General features: G+C 35.5%; 1 protein-coding gene across 1 annotated transcript in view; it reads left to right on the top strand.

Moving 5' to 3' along the window:
* Window positions 1-25206, top strand: part of LOC148658417 (1,4-alpha-glucan-branching enzyme-like) — a 377056-nt gene that overhangs the window by 32973 nt on the left and 318877 nt on the right. Inside the window, exon 2 of the mRNA XM_088639572.1 lies at window positions 15133-15302. Coding sequence (XP_088495698.1) covers window positions 15133-15302 — 170 coding nt within the window. The remainder of the gene's footprint in view (window positions 1-15132; window positions 15303-25206) is intronic.

Below are 25206 nucleotides of genomic sequence, written 5' to 3'. Positions count from 1 at the left end.
ATGTGGACCAGTTATTTAACATTTTTTTATAATGCAAATTATCAACATTTTAAATTATTTATTCAGGCTAGTATTATGTGTCTTGCGTCTTGGTATTATTTGGATTAGTAATTAATGACACACCCATATTTTAGCTTATAATGTGATGCAATATTAGTAATATGTTGTCCTAAATAGTTTTATGATATAATAACATACAGTATGATATAATAGTTACTGATATATGGGGATCAATTATAAACTGAATTGTCTATTACGATTACTATCAGTTATTAAGAATGTGATCATAAGTGACCTATAAATCTCACATAATCTGATTTTCTATGTGTAAACTGTGATTTCTGAAGGCCAGTTGTGATTATCACAGCTTTAATCCATGAAAAGATCTAAAGGACTACACTAGAGCTGAAGATATCTTTGTTGATTCGCTAAGACCTAGAAAAAATACTTTATATATCATTCTTCTCTGGAATGCCATTCAAAACTTATATAACAGATCAGAGCATTTGAAAGTCTGTAACACTGTTTGTTTATGGTTAGTTTGTTTCATTTTTTTTTAAATAATGATTTTGAACTGAATTCAGGCAAAGCAATTTTATGATGACCTATACACTTTTGTAATTTGCATAGTCAAATGTAGCCTATTAATGGAAAAACATTAGCTTCATTAATGGAGTAAACTAATTTAATAATTTATGATATGCTTGTGTAGAAAGGACTTTATTCACATGCAGTGGGTTTGGGTTTAGAAGCGTCTTTTTTGATCAGCTAATTGAAGAAATCCAGCTGCACTGCAAATTCTCAGGAGATAGCTGAGTTTGGCTGATTAAGTTCTCTGTGTCATTACTGTACCTTTGCATCAAGGGTCAAGTGGAATATTTTCACAGTTTAGTGATTTATGTTTATATAGAGATTGTAGAAGTCCAGGAGTACTTAAGTTTACAGGATGAAAGCGCTTTCCTTTTCAGTTAAAAGACTTGATCCTATATGACTGGCCTTAAAAATGGCTGAGATATTGGTTAATTTTTCCCCTTAACCCCCTTGCATTATTCAAAACACTTCTTAAATACATTTTGTCTGCCAAATATGTGATTTTAACAGCTGTCATAATGCCATGATATTGGTATCTATTCATTTAATTCCATAAAGTCTGTAATTCCCATGCTATTGCTGGCCCCTGTCCACATGTCTCTTTGGCTACAGGCCGAGTCTTCACTCAGTCTGCCAATATGGCAGAGGGTCTGTAGCTAAGTGGAGTTCATGCAGGGGTTAGAACATCAGGAAGAGGACTTTTAGGGCATATTGTGGCCTTTAATGTAATTTATAGTGCTGTTAATTCTGTCTTTTGGTGCCTTGCCTTCTGTGTTTTCATAAGGAAATAACATGAAAGGCTGAAAAATACTAAAAAGTCAAAAGTTAATTGTTATGCCATAAATGAAGGCATGGGTATTCAAGCAGTGTGCTACAGAGTCAGAGACCTTAGATTGAAGCTTTGGAGCTGGTAAAGCCTCTTGCAGGCTTCTGAATGGGTAATGTAGGGAGCAGTAACAGGAAAGCATGAGCTCATCCCCTTCTCATGTATGTGGTTGGTATTGAGTTTCTTGTTACAAGTTGCAGTGCTTTTCTCCCATGCCACTACAAAGGCAACTCTCCTGTTGTATTTTATACCAGAAATAAACTGTTTAAACAAGTAACCCTGTGTGGGTTAACCCTAGGCACATGACTATTCCATGCAACATACCGTATAGAAATGACTATTGGCTGGGAATCACCAGGACAGGGTTACACAAGCAAAGCCTGCAGACATGGTCCTGCAGACATGTAATATGAGGATGACAGACTGGCAGTGCTTTGCCAAGACTTTGAACAGCTGTTTGCTTGCCTGGTCTGCCCATTTTTATTCTGTCTTGATGTACTTTGGTGAGTATGTCCATGCTCTTCAGACGACATTTGTTTTAAGCACTTCACTACATTGCCAATTTAATGTAAGTGCAAAGTTCAAATTTCTAAACTATTGCAGTGATTATTGTTTTATGAATCACTTTTTGACTTTTCACCCATTAACCAACATATGTTCTGGTTTGCCCACGTACAAACAGAAGAAAGGTTACCAATGAAAGGTGGCCTATTCAGCCTGTCTAGGCCCTTTGCTATTTTTACTGGTTAATTGATCCAAGGAAACCAGAATGGTTCAGTTCCTTTAGCCTGTCAGGTAGAACATTCTCTTAAGCCCCGTGGTGGATCTGGTTGCTCTTCTCTGGCTAGAGCAACCATAGCAGCAATATATTTCCTATAACATGAATATAACATATATAATCCTTAAAAACTTTTCATAAGTAGGCTTTTTAGCATTTCTAATTTTGTATTTATTGTTTTTACTAACCAAATGTAATACCCTACACTTGCCAAGTGTCATTTGACAGGTATTTCCCTGGTATTTGGTTTTTATCTGAATCTTTTTGAATTTTATTATTTATTTATCCTCTTGATGTGGTATTCTCTACCAACATGAATAGTTTACTAACTACTCTGGAATCTACTGTAGATCTTTGAAAACAACTAAGAAGTGCAGTGGTGCTTGTACAGATCCCTGTGGTACTCCGCTAATTCCATCACCTCACTTTGATATTTACCCCCTTATCTCTACCCTGTGTTTTCTATTTAATAACCAAATTCTCAATCCAGAGTTTCATCTTTTCTTGAATGCCTTTGGCCTGCAGTTCATCTTTTATGGGAAACTTTATCAAGAGCCTACTGAAAAAACTAAATATGCCATACTGTATATCATGCACGCTATAATACGCCATATTTTATGTCCTAACAACGAGTGTTGTTTCGGCTGTGTGATGATGACTGAAAGCTTGCACGTTCCCAAGGCAAACATTCTAGCCTTCAGGACACCTGGGGCAAATTAGTGTGTGTGTGGTATCCTACTAGAGACGTTGGAAAGTTACAGTATTCTCTTTATGTTCTAACTCAAAGCTGAAGCTTGAAATTTGAGAAATGTTCTATGAAGCCATTGCTTTTAGAAGAAGTGTAATGAATATTAAAACATGCTTCCCATTATCTCTACACATGGGCTAGGAGAAGCTTAGATATGCCTTGCCACCACTTTTGACAGGAGCATTATCTGATTTCAGAAGCTAACCAAGTACTTCTAAAGAAAATGAGATTGCTATTGTATGATGTGTTGGTGGATCAGAAGGTCGTGCTCTTCCCTTCGGAACACAATTTGCAAATCAACACCTCAATGTGGTGACTGGAGATACTGTGCTGTATGAGTTGCTGTCCATTGGTTAGCCAATTAAATCAAGGTACTGAATAGCTGGAGTTTAAACATTCCACAGGCACTATTTCTAACCCCCGTGGCCTTAGTTAAATTGTATTCGGGGCTAATTCAATGTAGCCTTCCTAAAGTTTCCCCTTAATTTAATTGGGGAAGCAGTTTCTCACTTCTTTACCCAATCTGTTGTCTATTGGAGTTTAGCTTTCACAGATCAACTAGTTGAGTGCTCCATTTCAGTGGTAGATGAAGTACAGTAGGTCCCTACATATGTGCAGTATAAAGAACTAATGAATCGGTCAGGATGAAACATCTCTCTAAATGCTTTAACAGTAAGTAAATGTGCTATGTCTGTAGTGAAACCACAGATGGGAAACCAATACATACAGTTACTTTTATTACACTTTGTTTTTTCTACATATCAGAGTAAATACACAATATACAGTCGGGCAAAAAGTTGTCTATTTATGGTAATGCATTAGCACGTGCAATTGTCCAAAAAGGCAAGACTACGACCCATTCAACGGAAAACAGTAAAAGGTAAAGATAATTCTTTATGCTATTAGAGAAATATTGCTGCAGTGCGTCTTGGATGCTGCTGAAGTCCCAGGATGCCTTCCTTAGAAACTGAATGATCCTCATTAAGTCAGTGTAGGTGATGCCTGTAGCAGTGGGACATTCTCCTGTATGGCAGATCAAAGTCTTAGAGGGGGTTTACACTTGGCAATTACTGCTACAGAAACAATTATTGTTAACAATAAATGTTCACATAGGCCAACTACCTGTTCTGTAATGGTGAGCAAGAATGCTGGCAAGGCTGCCAAAAGCATCTGGTTTTGTTATATTTATTAGGTAGATTTTTAAATTTAAAGAGCGCTGTGGGGTTTTAATACTACCCAAATGTGTTATGGAGCTGCAGAAAATAACTGATGAACCTTTGTATATTTAACTAGAAGTTCTTGATTACTACTAGCAGGGATAAATGAGTTTTCAATTCATAGAAGCTGTTGTTAGCAAAGAAGCATAAATTAATAAAAAGAGTACTTATTATCTTCCAGAAACGTGGGAACAAGCTTGTTTCATTAATTGGAAAGGATATATTTGCCTTTTGAGTAGACAGAACCCGATCTTTTGTTTCTTCCTTCAGACTCATGGTAAACCATACAGATGTTCTCCAACTTACCAATAAATGAAAGAGAGGGAAGGTCAGTTAGGCACAATTATATGCTTATGCTTATGCTTATGAGATCTGGAAAACATTCAAAGCTCTTCATATCATCTTTAATAGGCCTAATTGAAAAATAGACATTTTCTTGTGAATGCAATGAAATGCATTAACAAGTGATGATCTCACTTTATTCTAATGCACCAAATACAGCACTTACCTTTTCTGACTTGTAACTGGTATATTAAGTCTGTTGTTGCAGCGAAGCAGTTTATTTCAATACTTTGGATGATACAGAGATAATTCTTGTACTGTAAGGAGAGATTTTAAATGCTAAGTATTTTTAAATACACACAAACCTCCTGTTTCCATGAAACCTGTATACATTTTAGTGGTGTTACTCATTTGACTTTTATTTAAGATAATAAGAATCAATAAGAAATGACTTATTATTGAAAATAATAATAAATTATATACAAGTATACAACCAAGTGTGCCTATTATGATGCATTATACAAGGTTTTTTCAACCATTCCATCACAGCAGAGTTGTGTCATCCATCCTTTTATTTGCTTATCCCCCAAACATTATGGAGAACGCTGAAACCTATCCCGGCAAGCAATGTGCGCAAGGTGGTATATGCTGTGGGCCAGTCCATCATAGGGCACACACAGACACTGACACACACTTGCACTAAAGCCAGTTTTCCCCAGAAGCCAGTTAACCTCCCTCTATGCCTTTGGATTTTGAGAGGAAAGCCACGCGAACATGGGAATGACATACAAACTCCACGCAGATAGCAACCCAAGAATTGAACCCAGGACCCCACCGCTGCAAGGCAGCAATGCTAATCACTGTGCCACCGGTTTGTGGATTAACCAAAGTCACGTTTGACAGAGGCCACACAACATGAGACAGAAGCCATATACTAAGACAGTTCATGTGGGAATTTCCGATGGTACGAATTAAGTTTTTAAAGTTGGACAGATACACTTAACAGAAACCGTTAAGTTGAGCAGTTGAGCAAGAGGTCACTGTTACAAGGTTACCTGTTCCTGCCAGGATAAGGTGACTATGTATAAACTCAATGGAACATTGAAATATAACTATGAATTACATTCTATTACAAAGCATACTTAATACATTGTATCCATAATAGCATAGTGATTGAGTTATTATATAACAGTCATATTAGTAGTAATGTGCTCAGACCATGTACTGTACAGTATGTGTGAGTTCGGAAGGGGGTTGGGATAGCTGCAACATTTTTTAATTTATATAAGTGCCATAGGATGGAAAGGGTTGAGAGACACTACAGTATACTAAGTTACTTGAGTCAGTATTTTTATGATGCACAACATGCTAGGAAAAAGTTCTGTTTTCTATCGTGAATGTGATGCAACCTCCTGTACTGGCTTTTGGTTGATCAAAAGTCAATAAAAACTCTTTAGAAGTCAATAAAAAACAATTAAGAAAAGAAAGTTGTGTTACTACCGTGAAGGAGTACACAAAGATCAAAAGAGTGATGCAGTGCTCCCTAGCTTTGTTCTTTCAAATCTACAAAATCCTTCAGCTGTCCTTTACTGAACAGGAAACGGTAAGCCAGTATTTTAAATACGATAAGTCAATTTAGGCCATTCTGTACTTCAGACTTCTGACTAAATCGGTTACTAAAATCTGTTCCATTTAATCTTTATTATAATTTTCTTTATTCCGTTACTTAAGCATTGGTTTCCTACTCTGTTTAAGCACTAAGCATATTATGGTATTAGGAAAATGCAGTACAAGGGGAGATATGGAAGCAGGCTCCATGGCAGAGATTTCACAGAGCTGTATCTGTGGAGATCACTGCATTGTGTGTCTGCTTGGCATGAGACTCCTTATTCCTTTATAAACTGCTATCTTTCCAGTCACGCCTGTGTTCATGTCTCAGCAACATGCTCTGCTGATTGCCTTGGAAAGGGCAGCTCTGTAACTGTTCAGCTAACCTTTCCATTTATTTTCTCTGGCGGATTGTGCAACACAGGCTAAATTGTGGGGGAAAAAAATTGCGGGCTTGTTAAAATTTAATTTCTGCAGTTGCACAAATGTACTTGTGTAACAATATTTCCCCCTTTTTCCCCACTGAAATTGAGCATCCTTTGCAATTCTGAATTGTATATATTGTGTATATTAATCCCTCTAGGTAGGCATGTCTTTCTTGCAAAGATAAGTGAGCTCATCTCTTGGAGTGGGGGGGTTGCTGGAAAATTCAGTATATTGTAGTGGCTTCCAGCTGGTAACCTCCATGCCTTGATAAACTGGCTTCACAGTGGGAAAGCAAGTGAAGGCTGTAGTGTGTTCATGTTCGGAAATAAAATCAAAACCCTTCCTCCTCGGGCATTTGATAAAGATGCATCAAGTGTGCACATTCTTGTGTGTAGTAAACAGCGGCAGATATCACTGTAAGAATTCTGACACACTTCATTTCTGGAAGTTTATATGTTTATACTACCACCTGTCTGGAATTTCCTTACAGTTTGTACTGAACCTGGGGGGTGGTTATTTAAGTAACATTTTGTTTGTAGTAAAATAAAAAATAAATGCATAATAAATGGGGAATTTTTAAATTAAATTTCACGTTGCCTGTTGGCAGCATGGTAGTGCAGTGGTTAGCATTGCTACCTTGCAGGACTGGGGGCCCTGGGTTCAATTCCTGGCCTGGGGTGCTATCTTTCTGTGGTTTTCATGTTCTTCTCTGTGTGCCCTGTGGTGGACCCATCCTTGGTCTGGCTCCCTCGCAACCCTGTTTTGGATAAAGCAGATAGAAAATGGATGGGTTGAAGTTGCCAGTTATTATTCTATTCCCAGTTTGGAGTTATTAATCAGCTCCACTCTGTTGCAACCTCTGTCCACAACACCTCATTGGAATCTGGCCAAAGTTAGGCAATAAAAGAGCCCTTCCAGAGGCAGCTGTATACAAACTATAGGGTTCACTCCACATCAGTGTGTTGGGGGTCCTGATGTATTTAAAAGCAAGAGAAACATAGTTAATCAACGGAAAAGGGGCTTTAATTTTGATATAGTTATAAAATATAATTGTGTAGGTACACATTTGCTGCAGAAAGTAAAGACACTTGTCTGTCTCAGTTTTTGAAGTTCTATAGATTTTGGATTTTGTTTCCTATGAAATTGTTTTTTAACTTAAAAACTGTTTTGTAACTAACAAATGTACACTTTGGTATACCTGTTCACAAAATCTCATTATCAAAAACCTGCGTCTTTCTGGGATAAAGGATGGCTGTGACATTAACAAAAATCAGTCTTTGATTTCTTGTGGACAAAATACTTTTATGTGAAGGTTTGTTTTTGTACTATGAACCTCAGTTTCTTAATTGTTGGTTGAGCACCTCCATTGTTTGCATTTAATTGTGTTCAAATAAATAGCACCCTGTATTTTTTTTTCCTTAGTGTCAGTTAGAGAGTGATTCATTCCATGTTTGTTTTCTTTCACAATAAAAAGATGCTGGATGTTTAGTGTTAACATTTTAAAGCATTGTAAATTGAGTCTTTTTTGGCACATAGGCATCTGGTTTGAAGATCCTCCAAATTTTAATTATTCTGCATAAGACATACTACTGTACATAAATACTTGCTTTAAAAAGAAAAGATTAAGCAAGTGATAGATTTATGCAATTAGAAGCTATTTTTTGCATTATGGACTGTCAAATTAAAGATTAAGCAAGCGATAGATTTATCCAATTAATTCAATTAGAAGCTATTTTTGCCTTATGAGCTGTTTGTATTTTTCTAAAGTGATATATTACTGTAAAGAAGCTGCAGTCACCTTAAGAAACATTTTGCTGATTTTTAAAGTATGTTAGTTCAGTTTTTCTTTATAGATAGAAGTTGTGCCCAATTGTTAAGTTTTTTAGAAGGCACAAGTGTAAGATTTCTACTGTATGTGAAGAGCTAACATTTTAAAAGAAAAAAGAACACAAAATTGACTTTAATTTCAACCAAAATTCCTGACTGCAGAGACATTAACAGACAAGAATATTACAGCACTCCCATGTATCACTTTACTTTAATAGCTTGAAATGCTGAATTCCATGGTTACCTAGCAACTGCAGCACACAGGGCTTTGCAGGGTCGGATAGACCTAAGAGAAACTCATAAACTACATTAGAATATTAAACTTTACATCATCATGACAAAAGATAAATATTTGTCCCATGCAATTGCGAGCCAATTCTCTTTACATCTTTCATACATCCCTGTTGTCAAGCACACCTTTAAATGGCTGTATGCATAAATAAATAAATGACAGCAGAATTGTTAGGTGTATTCTAATTACAGTTTGTGATAACCAAAATGTTCTAACTTTTCTGTTTGTCATTCCTATAGTATAGTTAGTTATACCAAGAGTTTGTTAAGCCAAGAATAACTTGTAAAACATACTTACTTTACATGTTAAAAACACAGAATTTTAAAGACAGTATTTGTGAAATAGTTTCTTTTGACACTTAGTCTTGATGATTGATCTAAATGCTTTGAAACTATAGTAGTTACTATAGTAACTACTATAACTACTATAGTAGTTTTAAATAGTTCAAACAGGGGTCTTTAAGTCTTGGTCCTAGAAGACCAGCATGTCTGCAGGTTTTTTCAGGATGTGTTCTTAATATCTCCAAGAAACGTATAATTGGCTTATTTAGATCAATTCTGCTTCAGAAACCTAAAACAACTTTGCAGCTGTAGACCTTAGAGGGTTTAAATGTACAAAAGTTAAATTGTCATTACCCTTCACTATCACTGTTTTTGACATTGTTCAGAAGAGGAAATAGCATAAAAAATTGTCGTTTTAGTTTAAAAATATAAGAAACATCTATATATCTGTTTATGCCATAAACCTAATGGAAATGTGTGCTTTCAATATCAATGTGCGCACAAATGAGCAAAGGTACAGTACATCTTTGTACAGTATGTTTTCTTCTTAGTCATTTTTGTCTTAAAAATCCACTTCCAAGTTTTCCTTGGAAAGTTTTGTACATTACAATATAAAATGTTTAATTAAAAGGTAAAATTGAGCACTCTTTAAAGAGTACATTTGATTTAAATTGAATTAGAAGCCATGAAATAGCTTTGTAAAGCCTTATAGCTTTTTACATAAATAGCAAAGATAGTTAATGTAAAAATAATCTTTTTGTAGACTGAACTTCTTTTCCTGGGTTTTAGGAGACTTTTTTCTTTATTGACTCCATCCAATTTTACAAAGAAAGTAGAAATTAAATTATTTTGAAATCAAATGCATTTTCAATAAATGCTAATTACAACAAATTTTAATGTATCCACTGCATCTTTACTTTGGAAATATTTAGTGAGAGAGTGGAAAAAAAAGTGAATTTAAGAAAGTGCTATCTACAATTTAAGATTTATTACACATCAAATCAGCTATCAAAAACAGAACTACAAATAAGCAATCATTTGATTTTTGGTTAGTCTTCAAAAAGGGGCTTAAAATCGATTGGTCAATTCATTTTATGTGGACAAATTCAATATAATGTACCCTGAAAGAGAAGAATCCTTCACATAACCCTTTTTTCCATGTTATGTTCAATGGTTCTAGTCCTATGTAGAACTTTTAGATGTTTTTCTCTTGAATGCTTAATTGGAATACATGACAACACATAGAGGAACATCAAATGAACTCCAGCCAATTCTTCTAAACATCTTCTTTCAGATCTATCAAATTGTGCATACAAGCACACACAACTTACAGCTGATAGCCATTTGTTGTATTACCATTCCTGCAGCTTATCAATGAGAGAATAATCCTCAGAAATTTGACTGTGTAGACTGTTTCAGACCCCTGCCTCTTCATTAAAATCAATGGAGTTCTCTTTTAATTCCTAAATTTACATTGTACAAATTTATATTTCCACCAGTTCTGAACTGCTTCCTTCACTTATAGTCCTGAAATTATTATGTTCATTAACTTTGTGTATACCTTTCAAGATTTGATCAACTTTAATGTCCCATTCCGATCTAAATGTATTCAGTTCCTTTAACCTGCTTATTTAGGGTATCCTTTAAAGTGCAAGATTTGATCCTGCTGCTTTTTAGAACTGATTCTCTACTTCTTGTACAGTTGGCCACAAAATTATAATAAGTGATCAGGTTAGATTTAAAGAAATTCAGTGCTGGTGCAGTGTGAATACAGTAGGCTCTCGACATTTGCGAGGGTTCGGTGAAGAGGAACATTGCCAATAGCCAACTCTGCGTATCACCAATGTCCTACAGTAAAAAGTATGTATGGTTAAAAGACATACAGTAAGTAACTCTCCCTTGTACTGTATGATAATTCAGGCACTAGTGAATTGGCTTTACAGTAAGTTAATTAAATAACATGGATCAATTAAAACAAACGTATATTAATTAGCTAAATAAAAAACATGAATCACTCCTCTGCGTCCGGCAGATGTCTGCACTTTCTCGCTCTGCCTCCATGATTAACACATCCCACGGAAATGAAAAGGGCAATAAGACTGTCAGTGAGCCTGCAAAGTCGTTTCCAGCCTGTTATTCCCCATGTAGCGGACACAGAAACCGGGAGTGTTTGTTACAATACAACAAGACCTTGTTGAGATATGGATGCTGGGTAATGGGTATTTGGGCAGGAGGCAAGGATAGGCTCACACTCTAATTTAAAAGAAGTACTCATTTAAAATTTGCACTTAACAACCTTCATTTTGGTTTCATCCTGCTCTGCTCTTCTTCCATACAACACCACATTAGACAGACTTAATGGTGAATAAGCAAATTCAGGAATGTTGAATTCACAGACTCTGCTGTGCAGTCCTTTTAAGTTGATGATTAAAATGTCTTGGCAAAATGTAAATCTTATGGACCCCAAGTTTTTATCTGAGAAATGTAACTATTTTTTTGTTTTGATATGTGACATTTGGATGTGTTTTAGGGTAGTATTTAAAAGTGTGAGCTTCTCATATTTCAGATTGTAATGGAATATGGCTATACTGCTTTCATATGCACAAGCCTAATAGGGATCTCTTATATGTATTTTATCAAACCAGTATTTTATTGTATACGTTGGAACATTGATGAATTATCTTTTGCAGGTCATTATATGTTATAGTGAGAATCAAAATGAATTGCCTAAAATGACTGTGAAACTACACTTTCTTGATAATTAACCCTGCATGTTTGATTGCGGTATACTGTACACTTTGATTTCACTACTTCACTTCAATCAGTCTTGGGACACCAGGCTATATGTATGCAAACAATGTAGTCATTGCATACAACTTACATCCAGTTTTGTTTCTAACTCTTCTCTTAATTATAGGCATGACTTCATGGCTTTTAATAGTTTGCCTTTGTAAAACAGTATTTTCTGAAGGTGAATGCTCCCTCTGCCATCCTCTTTGGGTAACCGTATCTGTTTGAAAGGCTATACTTGGGCTATGAGCACACATTAATCAGGTTTCAAAGTTTATGTAAGGCAAGCTGCAATCTATGCGCCGCATTCATTACTCAGAACATCTGTTGAAAAGTCCTGGCTTTTAATCAACCAATCATCACCAGGCCCTTTGCAATTAAAGGCCAACTCTAAAATCAACTGGCAGATAGTCAGTGCTTTATATTAAGCTGTCTGCTAGCAGCTGTCTTTGTTAAGTAGAGGGGAACAGAGAAAGGGAGGGGGGGCTTATGAAACACCTGTCAGTTTCAAGATGTTTGGAGGATACGGCAATATGAGATAACAACACTTAAGCTTTAGTCTGTATAAAAAATAAAATCAGTTTCTCAGCAATTTGCCTTAAACCCTCCCTCCTGTAAAGCAAAAATAATTATTATCCAGGTATGCTATTGCTTTATTTTTCCTGTACAAGAAATTCTAATTCATAACCTGTTAATTTTAGAAAGTCTTTGAAATACTGAAGAAACCTGTTGATTAAAATAAGGTTCTGTTAATGTATGTACAGGCATTCAATTCAATTTGTCTTCCCTTCTTGAAAGTACAGTATGTGCTGTATAATAGTTTTTACTACTGGATTCAGGTTATTGTTTTTTTTCTTTGTCTCTTGAAAAATTGAGGTGCTACAAGCTGTCAGTAGTAAGTATAGTGCCAGTATAAAATGTATTCACAGATAGAGATAAATGTTAACATGTTCTTTGGAGATAATGCAAATATAGTATATAACATTTGCAGCACGTAAAATGATTTGAGTACCAAACAACAATGCAAAACATTAGTTACATACCTTAAATCTGTTATTTAAAAGGAGGGAACTTTTCTGTTTGCTGCAACATTGTTGTTTGCTGAAGGAAGCCAAGGAAGTCTGCTCACTAAGTTGCACAGCTCTTGCAAAAATGGCATACAGTAACTTTGGTGTAGCTGCACTTAATGTAACATAGAACAATGATTAAAAATATTTCCCAGAATTACATTTCGTAGGCTGTTTCAATTCAATTTCTTGCATATCATGTTGTGGAAAGTTCAGCACGCAAAACATTAGCATATCATGAATAATGGTACTGTATATTAGAAGTTGTATTAGAGTGAAGCGATACTGTTAATTATTTAGTTGAATGAGTAATTACCTGAAGAGACATTGTTTATGGAAATGTTTAAAATGTTCAGAATCTCATGTCTTTAGATTAATTTTCTACTGGTAAATTCTTCTTTTTAAAAAGTTCAGATTATCTTTATTCTATTACAAACATTTTTAATTAAAGTTCATGTACTGTATAGAGTTGCACCTAATATTTTATTTGTTTTCCTTCATTGAATCAACAGAGGAATGCATTCCTCTGCAGAGCTTGGACATTAAACATCAAAAAGTAGAGGGGAAGTTAATGCTGGGGACAGTGCAAAAAGGATAAATACTGATAATAGCTTATAAAAAAAAACCCATGTTCTAAAGCTATTAGTAATTGCTTTTTCACAATTTCATCGTTCAACAATAATACACTTATTCTTATGAGTATTTCCCTATTACATCTGCCAATTATAGCTTTCTGAAGTCCCCCACTGGGTCTGTTTAAAATTAAATAGAAATATTCAGGAAACTAGTATATAATCGCCTTTCTTAAAGAAGCTTAGTTAAAAACTGTGGTAAAACCTGATGTTGTAATTTAAAATTTTAAGTCTGCATTTCGAACCTGCGCTATCCAATGGAAGCCTGTCTTTGAGTACAGCACTTCAGATGTGATTAATTAGACCCTGAGTTAAACATTCTTCATTGTTTCTTTAACTTACTATGTATGTTAAAAGGTATTAATTTTTCAAGCAGTATAAAAACATTTTTGAACACTTTCTTTAACAATAGTTAATAAAAGTTACAAAGAGAAGGTCCTTACTGTTGGGCACCTGTCTTTGATGACATACTGTATTTCATTGAAAACATATTTCCTTGACATTTACCAGCTTAGAAATTGTAAAATAAGATACTAAAGTGACTACTCTTGAAAAACGGTTAAATGTACAAAAGATGTAATTTTGAAGGTGGTTGCATTCTCATTTGCATTGTGACAAGATGATCGAATTGCCAAAAAAATTATTTTAAGAAAATTTGATCTTGTCCACTGATGTACTCTGACACAATTGTGATTTTCCCTCGTTTGCATTTTTTTAAAGAACCCAAATCCTGTAACTTCTTAACCCTTTCTGTTCTTAAGTGTGAAATGTTATGAAGTTTTGTTCTTGTTTTGTTGTCACAAATGATAAGTAGATAATTCAGCAAAATACAGATTTGCTGATTTTTAACCTACAAAGGGGGAGAGTTTTAGAAAATAACATGTCTTGCATATAAATTTAAAGATGGGCATGTGCAAAATATATTGTTTTTTTTATTTAGGAGTATTTTTACAGATTTTCTAAATTATCCATACAAATTTCTATGTCTAATTTCGACATTTTGTGACCTTTGTAATGCTCACCCTTAAAGTCACTTTAACAGCATCCTTGTGATAAATATTAAATTTATTTATTGGGACTCAGTAATCTGTACATTGTTGTTGTGTGTCCCCTTTTGCCATGCCTTAGTATGCAGTATTTGTCTGTGGTGTGTTGAATGTCCTCAGTGAGTTCAGCGAACTGTTAATGAGCTGGAGAATCCTAATGCTTTGCATTTGTATGTTTTTAGTTAATCTGAGCACAGTGCACATTACAGGGATAAACAACTATTTAGAAGTGAAATAAATCAGGCAAATTGATCAGGGACTTGGGAACTGAATTGTTTTCTTAGACAAGATAGGCTTTGTTATTAATATAAATACATACAGTAAATGAAAATACTTAAAGGCCATATTGGTTGCATTATGAGTTAGGTTATTGTTATTATGGGTTAATGTTTCTTCTTATGGAAAGTATGTAACAGTGTTATAATGAGAAGAAAACTAGGCTTAAGTAATCTCATTTAAACTGTTTTTCGGTTGTTTGAGATATTAGTTTAAGTGATCAATGTGTCTTCATTATGGGCATTAGCATTGTGTTTAAAAAATGCAGTGATGGTTTGTAAACTGCCAGGTTTGCACAGTTTTTTTTTTAGTCTAAACTAAATTCTAATGTTTGAAACAGTACAGGATTTTTGCTTATTTGTTTTCCCACTGCATATGTAAAACACATGAGAGATGTTGTTCCAAGCTCCACCTTTTTTAACCGTGTATATATTCTGTTTTGAAGGTATGGCCTGTTTGAAAAAACTCTGGCCATGCTCGAAGAGGCCGAAGGTGGCTACGAACAATTCACACGCAGCTATATGTCCTTCGGAGTTAACAGGCAGCCAGACGGCGGTCTGTATTTCAAGGAGTGGGTTCCTGCAGCTGAAGCAGTGTTTCTAACTGGAGATTTTAGTGAGTATCAAAATCTGTATTGATAAAGATTTCTGGGGGGGGGGGGAGAAGGGACTGGCTCTGTCAAAGCAGTTAAAGGTGTGTTGCCGAGGAAACTTTTTTTTCTTCCCTTTTCAGGTCACTAACCTTTATAATGGAGTCTGCGTTTCAAAAATCAGCAGGTTAGAATAAATTATTTATAGTGGTCCATGCTAAGGCTGGAAGTTTAGTTGCTGTGATGAAGGTACTGCTGTATATTTATGAGCTGTTACTGCGATTAAATCCCAATCTCTACCTTCCAGAGGGCAAGATTAGATAGGACTGTTTTTTAGTTCTTTATACATTTGAAAACAAATTTAAAATCAGCTCATGATTACTTTACCTAGAAATCTCACTCTATACTTAATGCAATGAATAAAGGTAGAATTGTCTATGATAGTAATTTTGTACTGGACACCTTACCTACTGTATAATACGTTGAAATCACAGATTGTAGTGAATTTTTATACTGTCAGTATGCATTGTTATACTGCCAATGCCTTAATTATAGTGCTGCTTTGTTCTTGTTGTAATTATCTTCACCTTCTCTTACGTTGAGTTTTGTCAGCCTCTATGTTTATAAAATAGTCAAATGTATTTGTCTGGCCACATGAATTATGCCTTTAGAGAAATACAGTTAAATAAAGATTGGTATAACGTTATAATATCAGAAATACAGGACTAAAATATATCCCATGTGTAACATAATTCATGCATGCTAAGAATTATATTCTAGGCATGATATACAGTACCTGTATATACAATACAATAGATGCAGTAATTGCTGTATATCTAATGAATAGATAATCACTGTCACACATCACCTAATTATTCCATGAAGTTTTCCTTAATTAGCTGTAAACTATGGTAGTTTTCATGCCTAAAAGACAAATGTAATGTCAAAGTGGCTGAAAATATTGTATACAAAGAAGTACAGAATCAAGATCAACTTTAAAGAAATGTGTGGGAAAAGGTAAGTGCCAATCTTGGAGCACAAGTTGGATATTTGGGAAAATGGAAAGATGAATTTTTCAGGAGGTAAAAACCATGGATAAATGACCAGGTCCTACTGTAAATTTTTAATGAACTTTTAAATATCAGTTCCTAAGAGTACAAGTTCAATGACCTCTAAATAAGCAGTGCAATTTTTACACAAGTCGATATTGCGGATTTGTTTTCAGGGAAATACACAGACTCATACCACATGCTATAAATTGCCTCCAGAGCAGGGACTAGAGTTCTCATGGAGTAGAAAACAAGGCCATTGATGAAAATTGATACCTGCGAAAGTGTATGGTGTCCATTTAGCTTTAGATCTTCGGGTACTACAGCACATTGCATTACTACAGGAAACTTAAATCCACCGAAGTACCATGAGATCGTACAGAGAGATGTTGTATTGCCTATACAGTACGTGCTGTTGAGGGGTTTCACTGATGCGGAGAAAGTTCTTTAACAAGCACGAGTGCATAGGAATTGGGAAGGGGCGGGCATGACGAACTGTCCAACCATGGAGGAAAGCAAAAAGTGAGAGTGGATATAGGGATCTGGAGTGAGCAGGGTATTGACCAGGCTGAGAAGTGGAATTCATGCAGATTTACCAGTATAGAATGTGAAAGTGGGATCATGTGGGGAGAATGGAGCAGATATAAAATGAAAGGTGGTATTTTGCAGAAGCAGGTTGGCTCATCCAAAAAGAGAGTTGCTGTAATTGAGTCAGTGCTTAGGGACTGGACAAGGAGCTGAGAAGAATATGTGGTGAGGGCAAGGGCAGATTCTGTAAATCCAGAAGAACAGTCAGGAGTGATACCAACAAAAACATTTGTTACATAAGGTGTGTGGGGGGGGGGACTTTTAGAAGAAGCATGGATGAAGAGGGGAACATGTGAAAGGAAATGGAATGAATTGAAATAGGAGGTGAAAGAAGGGACAGAGAGGAGTTCAGGTTTTAAAGGTAGAATTTAAAGTGATGCAAGTTTGTCCAGCAGGAGACATCAGATCAGGAAAGGAGAGGAAGATCTGATTATAATTAGCATACAGTAGATGCAGAGACTCAAAAAAGAGTATAGTGTGGTTATGTAAAGACGACACATATACATTTAGTAATGCTGAAATACACTAAGTTCTGGAGTGTTTTTTCTTCCTTTTTTTGCCCATAGAAGTAGTTATTCATGATGCAATCAAATGTGCAGCTTTGGGGAGAAGATGTTTAGATCAAAGTAAAGCAGTCCATAAGAAAGCACAATTGCAGTGTGGGGATTAAAGCTTAGAATCGAATCAATAAGGCCTCTGAGGCTTTTTGTTATGCAGTGCTACTGACAGCAAAGTATACATTGTATAAATGTCTGTAAATATGACCAGGTTTCTGTAGGATTAATTTTATTATTGTATTTTTCTTAAAGGCTTGAGAGCGTTCAGATTGTGGTTGAAGGGTAGAGCATCCCTTTTGCACAGAGAAATCAGTTATTTTCATGGTTATGTAAGGCCTTGGTTTTGCAAATCAAACTGTTCTGAAGTTAATGTGGGATTTCCTTTTGAAATCTTTGGTTTTATGACTGGATCAGCCTTGTCATTGCTTTTCACAAGCGCTTACTGTGAAAGGTGGCAAAAGCATTGTGGCTTTAGGGCTAAATATCTGTAAACAGCAGAGAAAAACAAGAGATGTAGCTAATATGTATGCAGAGTCAGTAGGAGTTACTTATCCTCTTTTGAAAAGCTTAGCATTGGTATTTCTTTTTGCAAATGTACAATTGTTTTGGGGTGACCTAAACATACTAGAAAGTGGATTTCCCCAACTTCTGAGTCATGGCTAGTTCAGATGCCCAATCATTAGAAGGTACAGTACATTTCCGTCTTCTTTCTGTATCTTGCATCTTCCTGTTGTGGTTTTTAGACTTCTCTTAGATGTAGGCTGGAGTCCGTATTTCAGTACCAAAATACTGAAAGACAAAATGCATTAGCGATACCTCAGACAAACTCAAATGTCAAACATTTCTGTTTGTGCTTGGCTGTAATGTGAAGCCCCTTTTAAAACTGGAGTTCCTAGTTTTTTTTGCTGTCTTTCACATTGGCTGAAAATAAGTATACCTTTAAGCATTATTATTGCTGTCAATTATCTTTGTTCTAAATTTGTGCAATAACATTTTAGATTAATCAGTCTGTGGAAAGGGAATGGGTATTTTATGTGCTTAATAATATTTATTGCAATAAAGCTGTAGCTTTCTGTAGCGCATGTCCTTTCAGATCAAATTGAGCACTTTCTGAAGCACATTGCACTGATTGTAAAGCAGAACAATGGAGCCTGCCAAGTTTGAGGCAATAATGTCGATTTAGTGGTTGATTGAGTCAGGTTATTTCTGTGTTCATTGCCTAAAAGCGTTATGCTATAAGTACCTCTAAGCTCTTGGTATTTGTAATAGATTTCAGTTAATTGGAGATCAGGCAGTTAGAGGAAGGAAGTATCTTGAGAAATCAAACTCTCTGGTGTCCAAATTCATTCTGCATTGTACTCTAATCTCAGTTTTAATAAGATGTACATGTACATTCCCTGGTGAAAAATATTAATGCCACCCAGATACAACCTAATTTGTCTTAGTCAGACCTCAATTCTTGGACACTGGAAATGTGTGTGTGGTGGTGGGTAAAAGATCACCTTTTTTGCCTACCTTATTCAGCTGCCAAGGAGTTTTGAGTAATTCATTCTGTGTAGTTTTCACATGACAGTTAAGGCAGCATAATCAATATGCTATCTTTTGATCTGGCAGGTAAGAAAGAGAGCAAAACATAAGATATTCCAGTCTGATTTGCCTTTTAATATCATACATGACTTTTAAAATAAGACTTTGGATCTGGAGTATCTTCATATGACCTTGCCTTCTCTGCTACAATCAGAATGTGCTATACCGTATACTGTATATTAAAGACTACCTGAGAAAAGAAAAGTCCATTTCAGATCTTCTTTAAATTTAAATGTTGTTTCTTACTGGGGTCCATGTCTAAAGAAAGTCCCTAATGCATCCATGCAATTTGTTAAATGTCATTAATTGGGCAGATGTACTGTATTGACTTTAGCAGCAAATACTTAGAACAAAACCATTCAATTTCCTTTGTTTTTTAGAGGTCTGTTTTTTTTAAAGGTTTGAAAGGTTTATTGTTACACGATGTACAACATATGTACTTTAAACACTGTTCTACAAAGCAGGTACGCATACCGTAAGAAATTCCAGTATATAGTTTTGTAGATTTGTTTACCGTTCTTGAAGTGTTTGGTGCATAGAAGGATGGGTGGAATGCTGTTATTCCAGAGTTATTTGGAATGTCTTCACACTTTATATTTATTCAGTCTTCTCTAATTAGATGTCCCTCGCCACTCCTAGCTTCTGTTTCAAATTATCTGCACCTATCTTTAGGGCTTTAGTTCACAGATATGTGAATTTTGTTGTTTAGAGCTCCAGGCAGTATTGTTTCTACCAGTAATATACTGTTAAAACTCAAAATCTGAAAGGTCCAAAGAACATAATCTGGGAAGGAAAACCATATTCAGAATTTCCATATTTCTGTGCTTGATAATGGAAAGGAATTAGCAATCTAAATGTAATAAATGTTTGCACATTTTAATATTAATAAACTCTCCAACCACACGCAGTGCTCCTCAAGGAAAGCAGAATCTTGGTATTTTGGAGCAAAACGTTTTTTACTGTCATTTTGCAGACACGAACAGATTCAAAGTGTTGCAATTAACTACACTAAATAGCTGTGTAAAGAAGGCAGATTCATGTTTACCTTGTCTCTGTGCTTTCTGATTGGCACACAAGCTGACACACTCTCTGCTAACAGAAGTACAGTGTGAAATTTGCTCCTCTGATGTTTAAAGAGTTGAAATGAGAACCACCTTTTTGACCTCGTGCAAAATGTCTTGTTTGTATTTGGAGTTTTTGTGTAGTCATTTGTCTTATATGTTAAAGAGATTTTGATTCTGCTCTTAATTTTGGAAGTTTGTACAGTATTTGATTTTTGAGGCATGTCTCATCACATTAGATTACCTTAAAGGCACACTAACTTTGAAAATGTTCTGGGCTGTAAGTTAGTAAGAACCTTCATTTGTGAATAAACTAAGAAAGTTTTTCTTCCAGTGGCTAGCTTGTGTTTCATGACGCACCCACTGTTGAATAACTATCAGTTGTTGTTGAAGCCACCCATGACTAGGACAATTATCTAAACATGGCAGGACTAGACTAATCGAAGCTTGCTTGAGTCTGTATGTACCTGCTATGAGTACTGTGAATGCCTTCTTCCATGTATATTTTTTTTATTCCTGTTTGTGCCTATAATATACTTTTGAAAAAGAGATATATGAGAAATACTAATGAATAAAAAATAAACTATTGTGATGTCAGTGGCAATTTCTGTACCTTGCTTTCGTTTTTGCATGTGCTTTTTAAATTATAAAACCATGTCTCAAGGCTTGTTATTTTATTGTAAAACTCTCACACTGTTTATTTGGTCACCGTTTCCAGCTTCAATAAATTCCTCAGAGCACATTTCTAATTAAACTGGACATGTATAATTTCCTTATTATTCAGAAAAAGGTACAAAGGTGCTGTGTTGTAAACCCACAGTAGACATACCAAATGAAAACTGTACCCTAATGCACAACAAAACCCACAGTGCTACCTGTCCAGAATCAATTACATTTTATTTGTTAGATGTCATCACTTTGTGCAAAGGCATATGAAAGAAATCTCTACAGACCAGAATGGAACAAAACAACTTGCTTCTCAAGTAGGAATTGTCCTCTAACTGTACTTGGCTTTTTGTTAAATTCATAAACCCTAAAAGCATATTTTACTGCTCTGGTGTTCTATTTGAAGTATGTACCTTCTGTTCTTTTCAAAGTGTTTTTTTTATCATTTGTTATGATAAAAAATGAATGTTACTGTATGCAACATTGTGTGTTAAAAGCAGTCCATTTTTATTTCTAATAAATAATGCTGCATTTGTTAACAGTGCTTAAACTTAAGCTCTGAAAGCACTTGCATAAAGTTTGAAAACAAGAGTTTGTTATAAATAATTTGATCACCAAAATGCTAGGCACGCTTCATGTTATAAAGCCTATAATTAACGTAGCATATCCAAAAAAAAGGAATATTTAAAAAACAGCAAAACTTAAAAACAACACAAAAACAGCCTTTTTATTAAAGAAAGACACTACCCACGCATAATGCTAAAACTGTTAAGTCTGTGATGAAGACCAGAAGACGTTGAGACAGAGAGCTTAAAGCTCTCCCTGACAACAATTCATTAAGACATATTTATCCAGACATTGGTGAGATAGACAACTTTAATAGGTTTCACTCTTCCTGTTAACTGTTGCAAAGATCCAGAAAACAATTAAAAATACTATTTTTTTCCACTTGGCTAAGTGGAATAAAATGTCTATACCATAACTGTTGTTATTATGTCCAATTAATATATCTCTGTCCAGCCTGTCTTGACCCTATTGTTTTGAGATCCTGCATCTTCTGTTGTTCATATAAATATTTTATTATGCTTTTTTAATTAACTATCGATTTAGGTTATTGGATTTTGACTTATTTAGTCATTGATGTATATCATATAATATTATTATGGTATATTGTACACTTTTCTAATACACTGTATATACAGGATAGGTTGTGGTAGAAGCTATCTTCGATAGCATATATTCAAGCATTATTCATACTACTGGCTGGCCTTTTGACCTTCCTCATTTTTTCTCATCTAAAATGCATGAATTTGGGTTGTCTTGTTTTGGATTTCTTTGAACAGAAAAAGAACAATGTGATTCAGTAACAATGTGGTGTCTAGGCTTGATGTTTTATTTCATTTAAATACATTTTGCAAACTCTAGATGCAAGCATCCTATCAGATATATAGATTTTAAGTACATCATTCAGGAATAATTGACAGTTCAGGAGGCTATTTTATTTCACAATGCTTTTCCAATGTATTTTACAAAAAACAACTGTAGATAATTTAGTGAAAAACAGATAGAGGCAGTCATTAAAAAAGAAAGACTGCTGTGACCCAAAGACATACATGGATAGGAAGAGTGAACAACATGAGGTTTTTAATTTAACCAGCCATAGCCAGGGTCATTATTCTTTGATCACTGTCTGTTGGGAGGAGGCTGAGCAAATTGGCTGTATTGTATGAATCTCCTTAAAGTTTAATCAGTTTCATGAGAATGCTGCAGCGCGAGAAAAGGAAAACTCCTCATCTCCAGCTGTGGTCTGAATGTTGGGCAAGCTTGTATGCTGAGTTATCAAAGCTGCTGCTAAATACTGCTTTAAGAACCTGAAGAGCACTCCAAAGAGAGAAATGATTACCATATGTGGAAACTAATTGCTGCTACTAAATATACTGCTTGATGGTTTTATGGTATAATATTGAGATATGTTTATTATATAATTAAACAATATTTATATTTTATGTTACTTAATATATGGATCAGTATTTGATGGTACAGTACGTCTTCCTGAAACTACCAAACCAAGCATAGGCCTATAACATGCATGCTGACATTCCTTGCAATGTTGTTACAAAAGCTAGAATACCGTTTCTACAGAAAAATCTGATAGTTCATTCACTTGTTAAAAATACAGAGTGGTACCATTAAGTATGTACCCTGCCTCTTCTTAATCTTCTTAATTTTAACAACACACGAGCAAATTGCAGTTTATTATGGCAGATCATGGGTTACAGGTTTATACTGGATTTACTCTGGAATTCTGAGTGTTGTTAAAAAAACAATATGGTTTTTATATACAAAACAAAAGTAAATATGTTAAAAATATAGACGACACAGTGGCACCGTAGTTAGCATGGCTGCGTTGCAGCACTGGGGTCCTGCGTTCAGTTCCTGGGGTCCTATTTCTATGGAGTTTGTATGTTGTCCCCATGTTCATGTGGTTTTCCTTCAGGTGCTCTGGTTTCCTCCCACAGCCCAAAGACATACTGGTAGCTGAATTGGCTTCTGGGAAAATTGGCCATTGTTTGAGTGTGTGTTTTTGTGATGTACAGTATACTGCACAGGAGCGCTGGAAGGGACTGTGGGCCCTGTGCAGAGACTAAGGAGAAAAGCCCTGTTCCTTTGAGCTCCTGTGGAGGACTAGACAACTGCAGTTTCAGAGCCGGGACAGGGAAAAGGGATGAACAACAGCAAGTGGTAGGGCTTGGAGGGACTCTTTCATTGTGCATATCCAGCCCTAGCATCCACATGCTCTGATTGACAAAGGACAATCACTCTTTTTAAGACCTGTTGTAATATAGTAGAGATTGCATGACTTTGCATGAGTGTGTATTTTGTTAAAAACCAAAAAAGACTGCCTTGCACCGTCGCTTACTGGGATAGGCTCAGGCACCCCCACAACCCTGAATTGGACCAAGTGGCTAAAAAATTGATGGGTATTAAAATGTTTCACCAGCTAACTTATCTGAAGGTTTACACTACTATCTCAGTTTTGTTGCAACACGTTACAGTTTTGTTGCAAGACTACAGTAGATGCATTTTCTGCTTTTCTTTATTGCAATCTGTACTGCTGTTGTTAACCCATCCCTAGGTTAACTTTGTGCCGGTGACAGTTGGCACTAGGAGATCCTGCTACGAAACTGATTACATTATCATTATTGACATTTGTTATTGCACTGTAACTCTCTAGCTCTTATCCAAGGCAACCTAGAGAGATTAGGAGGGTATAGCCGCTGCAGGCTCACAGCAGGACCTAGGTTTCACATCTCATACACATCAGGTGTGTGTGTATACTGTATATACAAGGTTTGGAATATTAACTGAAATTAGCACTAGTACTTCTATACCAAGAAACTGGTAATAAATCATTTTAACAAATTCATTTTTAAAAAGGTTCTGCCTGGAAATATGTATGAGACCGCATTTTCCTATAAATTAGCCTGTGTGTCTCAGTCACATCCAAAATCTGCACAGGAGGAATTTAAGCAAATATGATACAGTAGGTACAATTACAATTAAGTAATTTTCTGATGCCGTGAATGTTGAGAATTGATAACAATAAAGATATTTCCTCAGTAGCTCAGACAATCTTTTTCTCTGTATAAACAGTGTTTTCAGAAAGATAGGAATGGTAGAGTAGCCCCAACCATAAAGATATTTTTCAAAATGTTATTGCAACTATAGTACCTTAGAATCAGTGTAAAAGTTGTAGATAACCTTTACAGTGGCTTGAATCCAGAGGTAATGTGTTCAGAAATTTGTACAATATAAGAATAAATCTGCTGGGTCCGCTCTGAACATGATGGGTGCCGTTAATGGTTTTTCACATTATAATTATTAGTAAATTATTAGTAAATAGGGAGCTGTTGGTTAACAGCACAGGAACTTAGATTTGGTGACAACTGTACTGCTATGTGGTTTGTCTTTCCCCACAATGTAGATCAAAGGATGCACAGAAGAAAAAACACAAGATGACCTCAAGTAAATTGCAATGCAAAAAATATGCCTTTCATCTCGCTAAACCAAAGGATAAACCTTCGGTAGACTCTGTGGTTGCTTGTGTGTCAGTACTGACATGAAGCTAGAAGGGAGGAGGAGGGGTCTAAATAGTTTAAACAAATTGGCCTTTGAAAATGCTGCTTTCATGTTGAATGACTGAAAGTATTTGTTATGAGATTCTAATGTCTCCAGACCTCTTAGAGATGGATGGTTTGAAAAGCTTCCTCACTTGCGTCTCTTTGTTTAAGATGAGGGCATGTTCTTCAGCATGTGTTCCACATTATAGGATCGTGAACAGCCTCATTAGAATGTATAAGCTGAACATCTCTGGCTCTTGAGTGTATAGAATTATTATTCATATTCTAGCCCCCCTCCTGC

The sequence above is a fragment of the Lepisosteus platostomus genome, chromosome 7 (genome assembly GCF_059453375.1).
Source record: "Lepisosteus platostomus isolate fLepPlt1 chromosome 7, fLepPlt1.hap1, whole genome shotgun sequence".
Taxonomy (NCBI): Eukaryota; Metazoa; Chordata; class Actinopteri; order Semionotiformes; family Lepisosteidae; genus Lepisosteus; species Lepisosteus platostomus.
The sequence above is the reverse complement of the archived record's forward strand: the minus strand, read 5'-3'. Positions and strand labels throughout refer to the sequence as shown.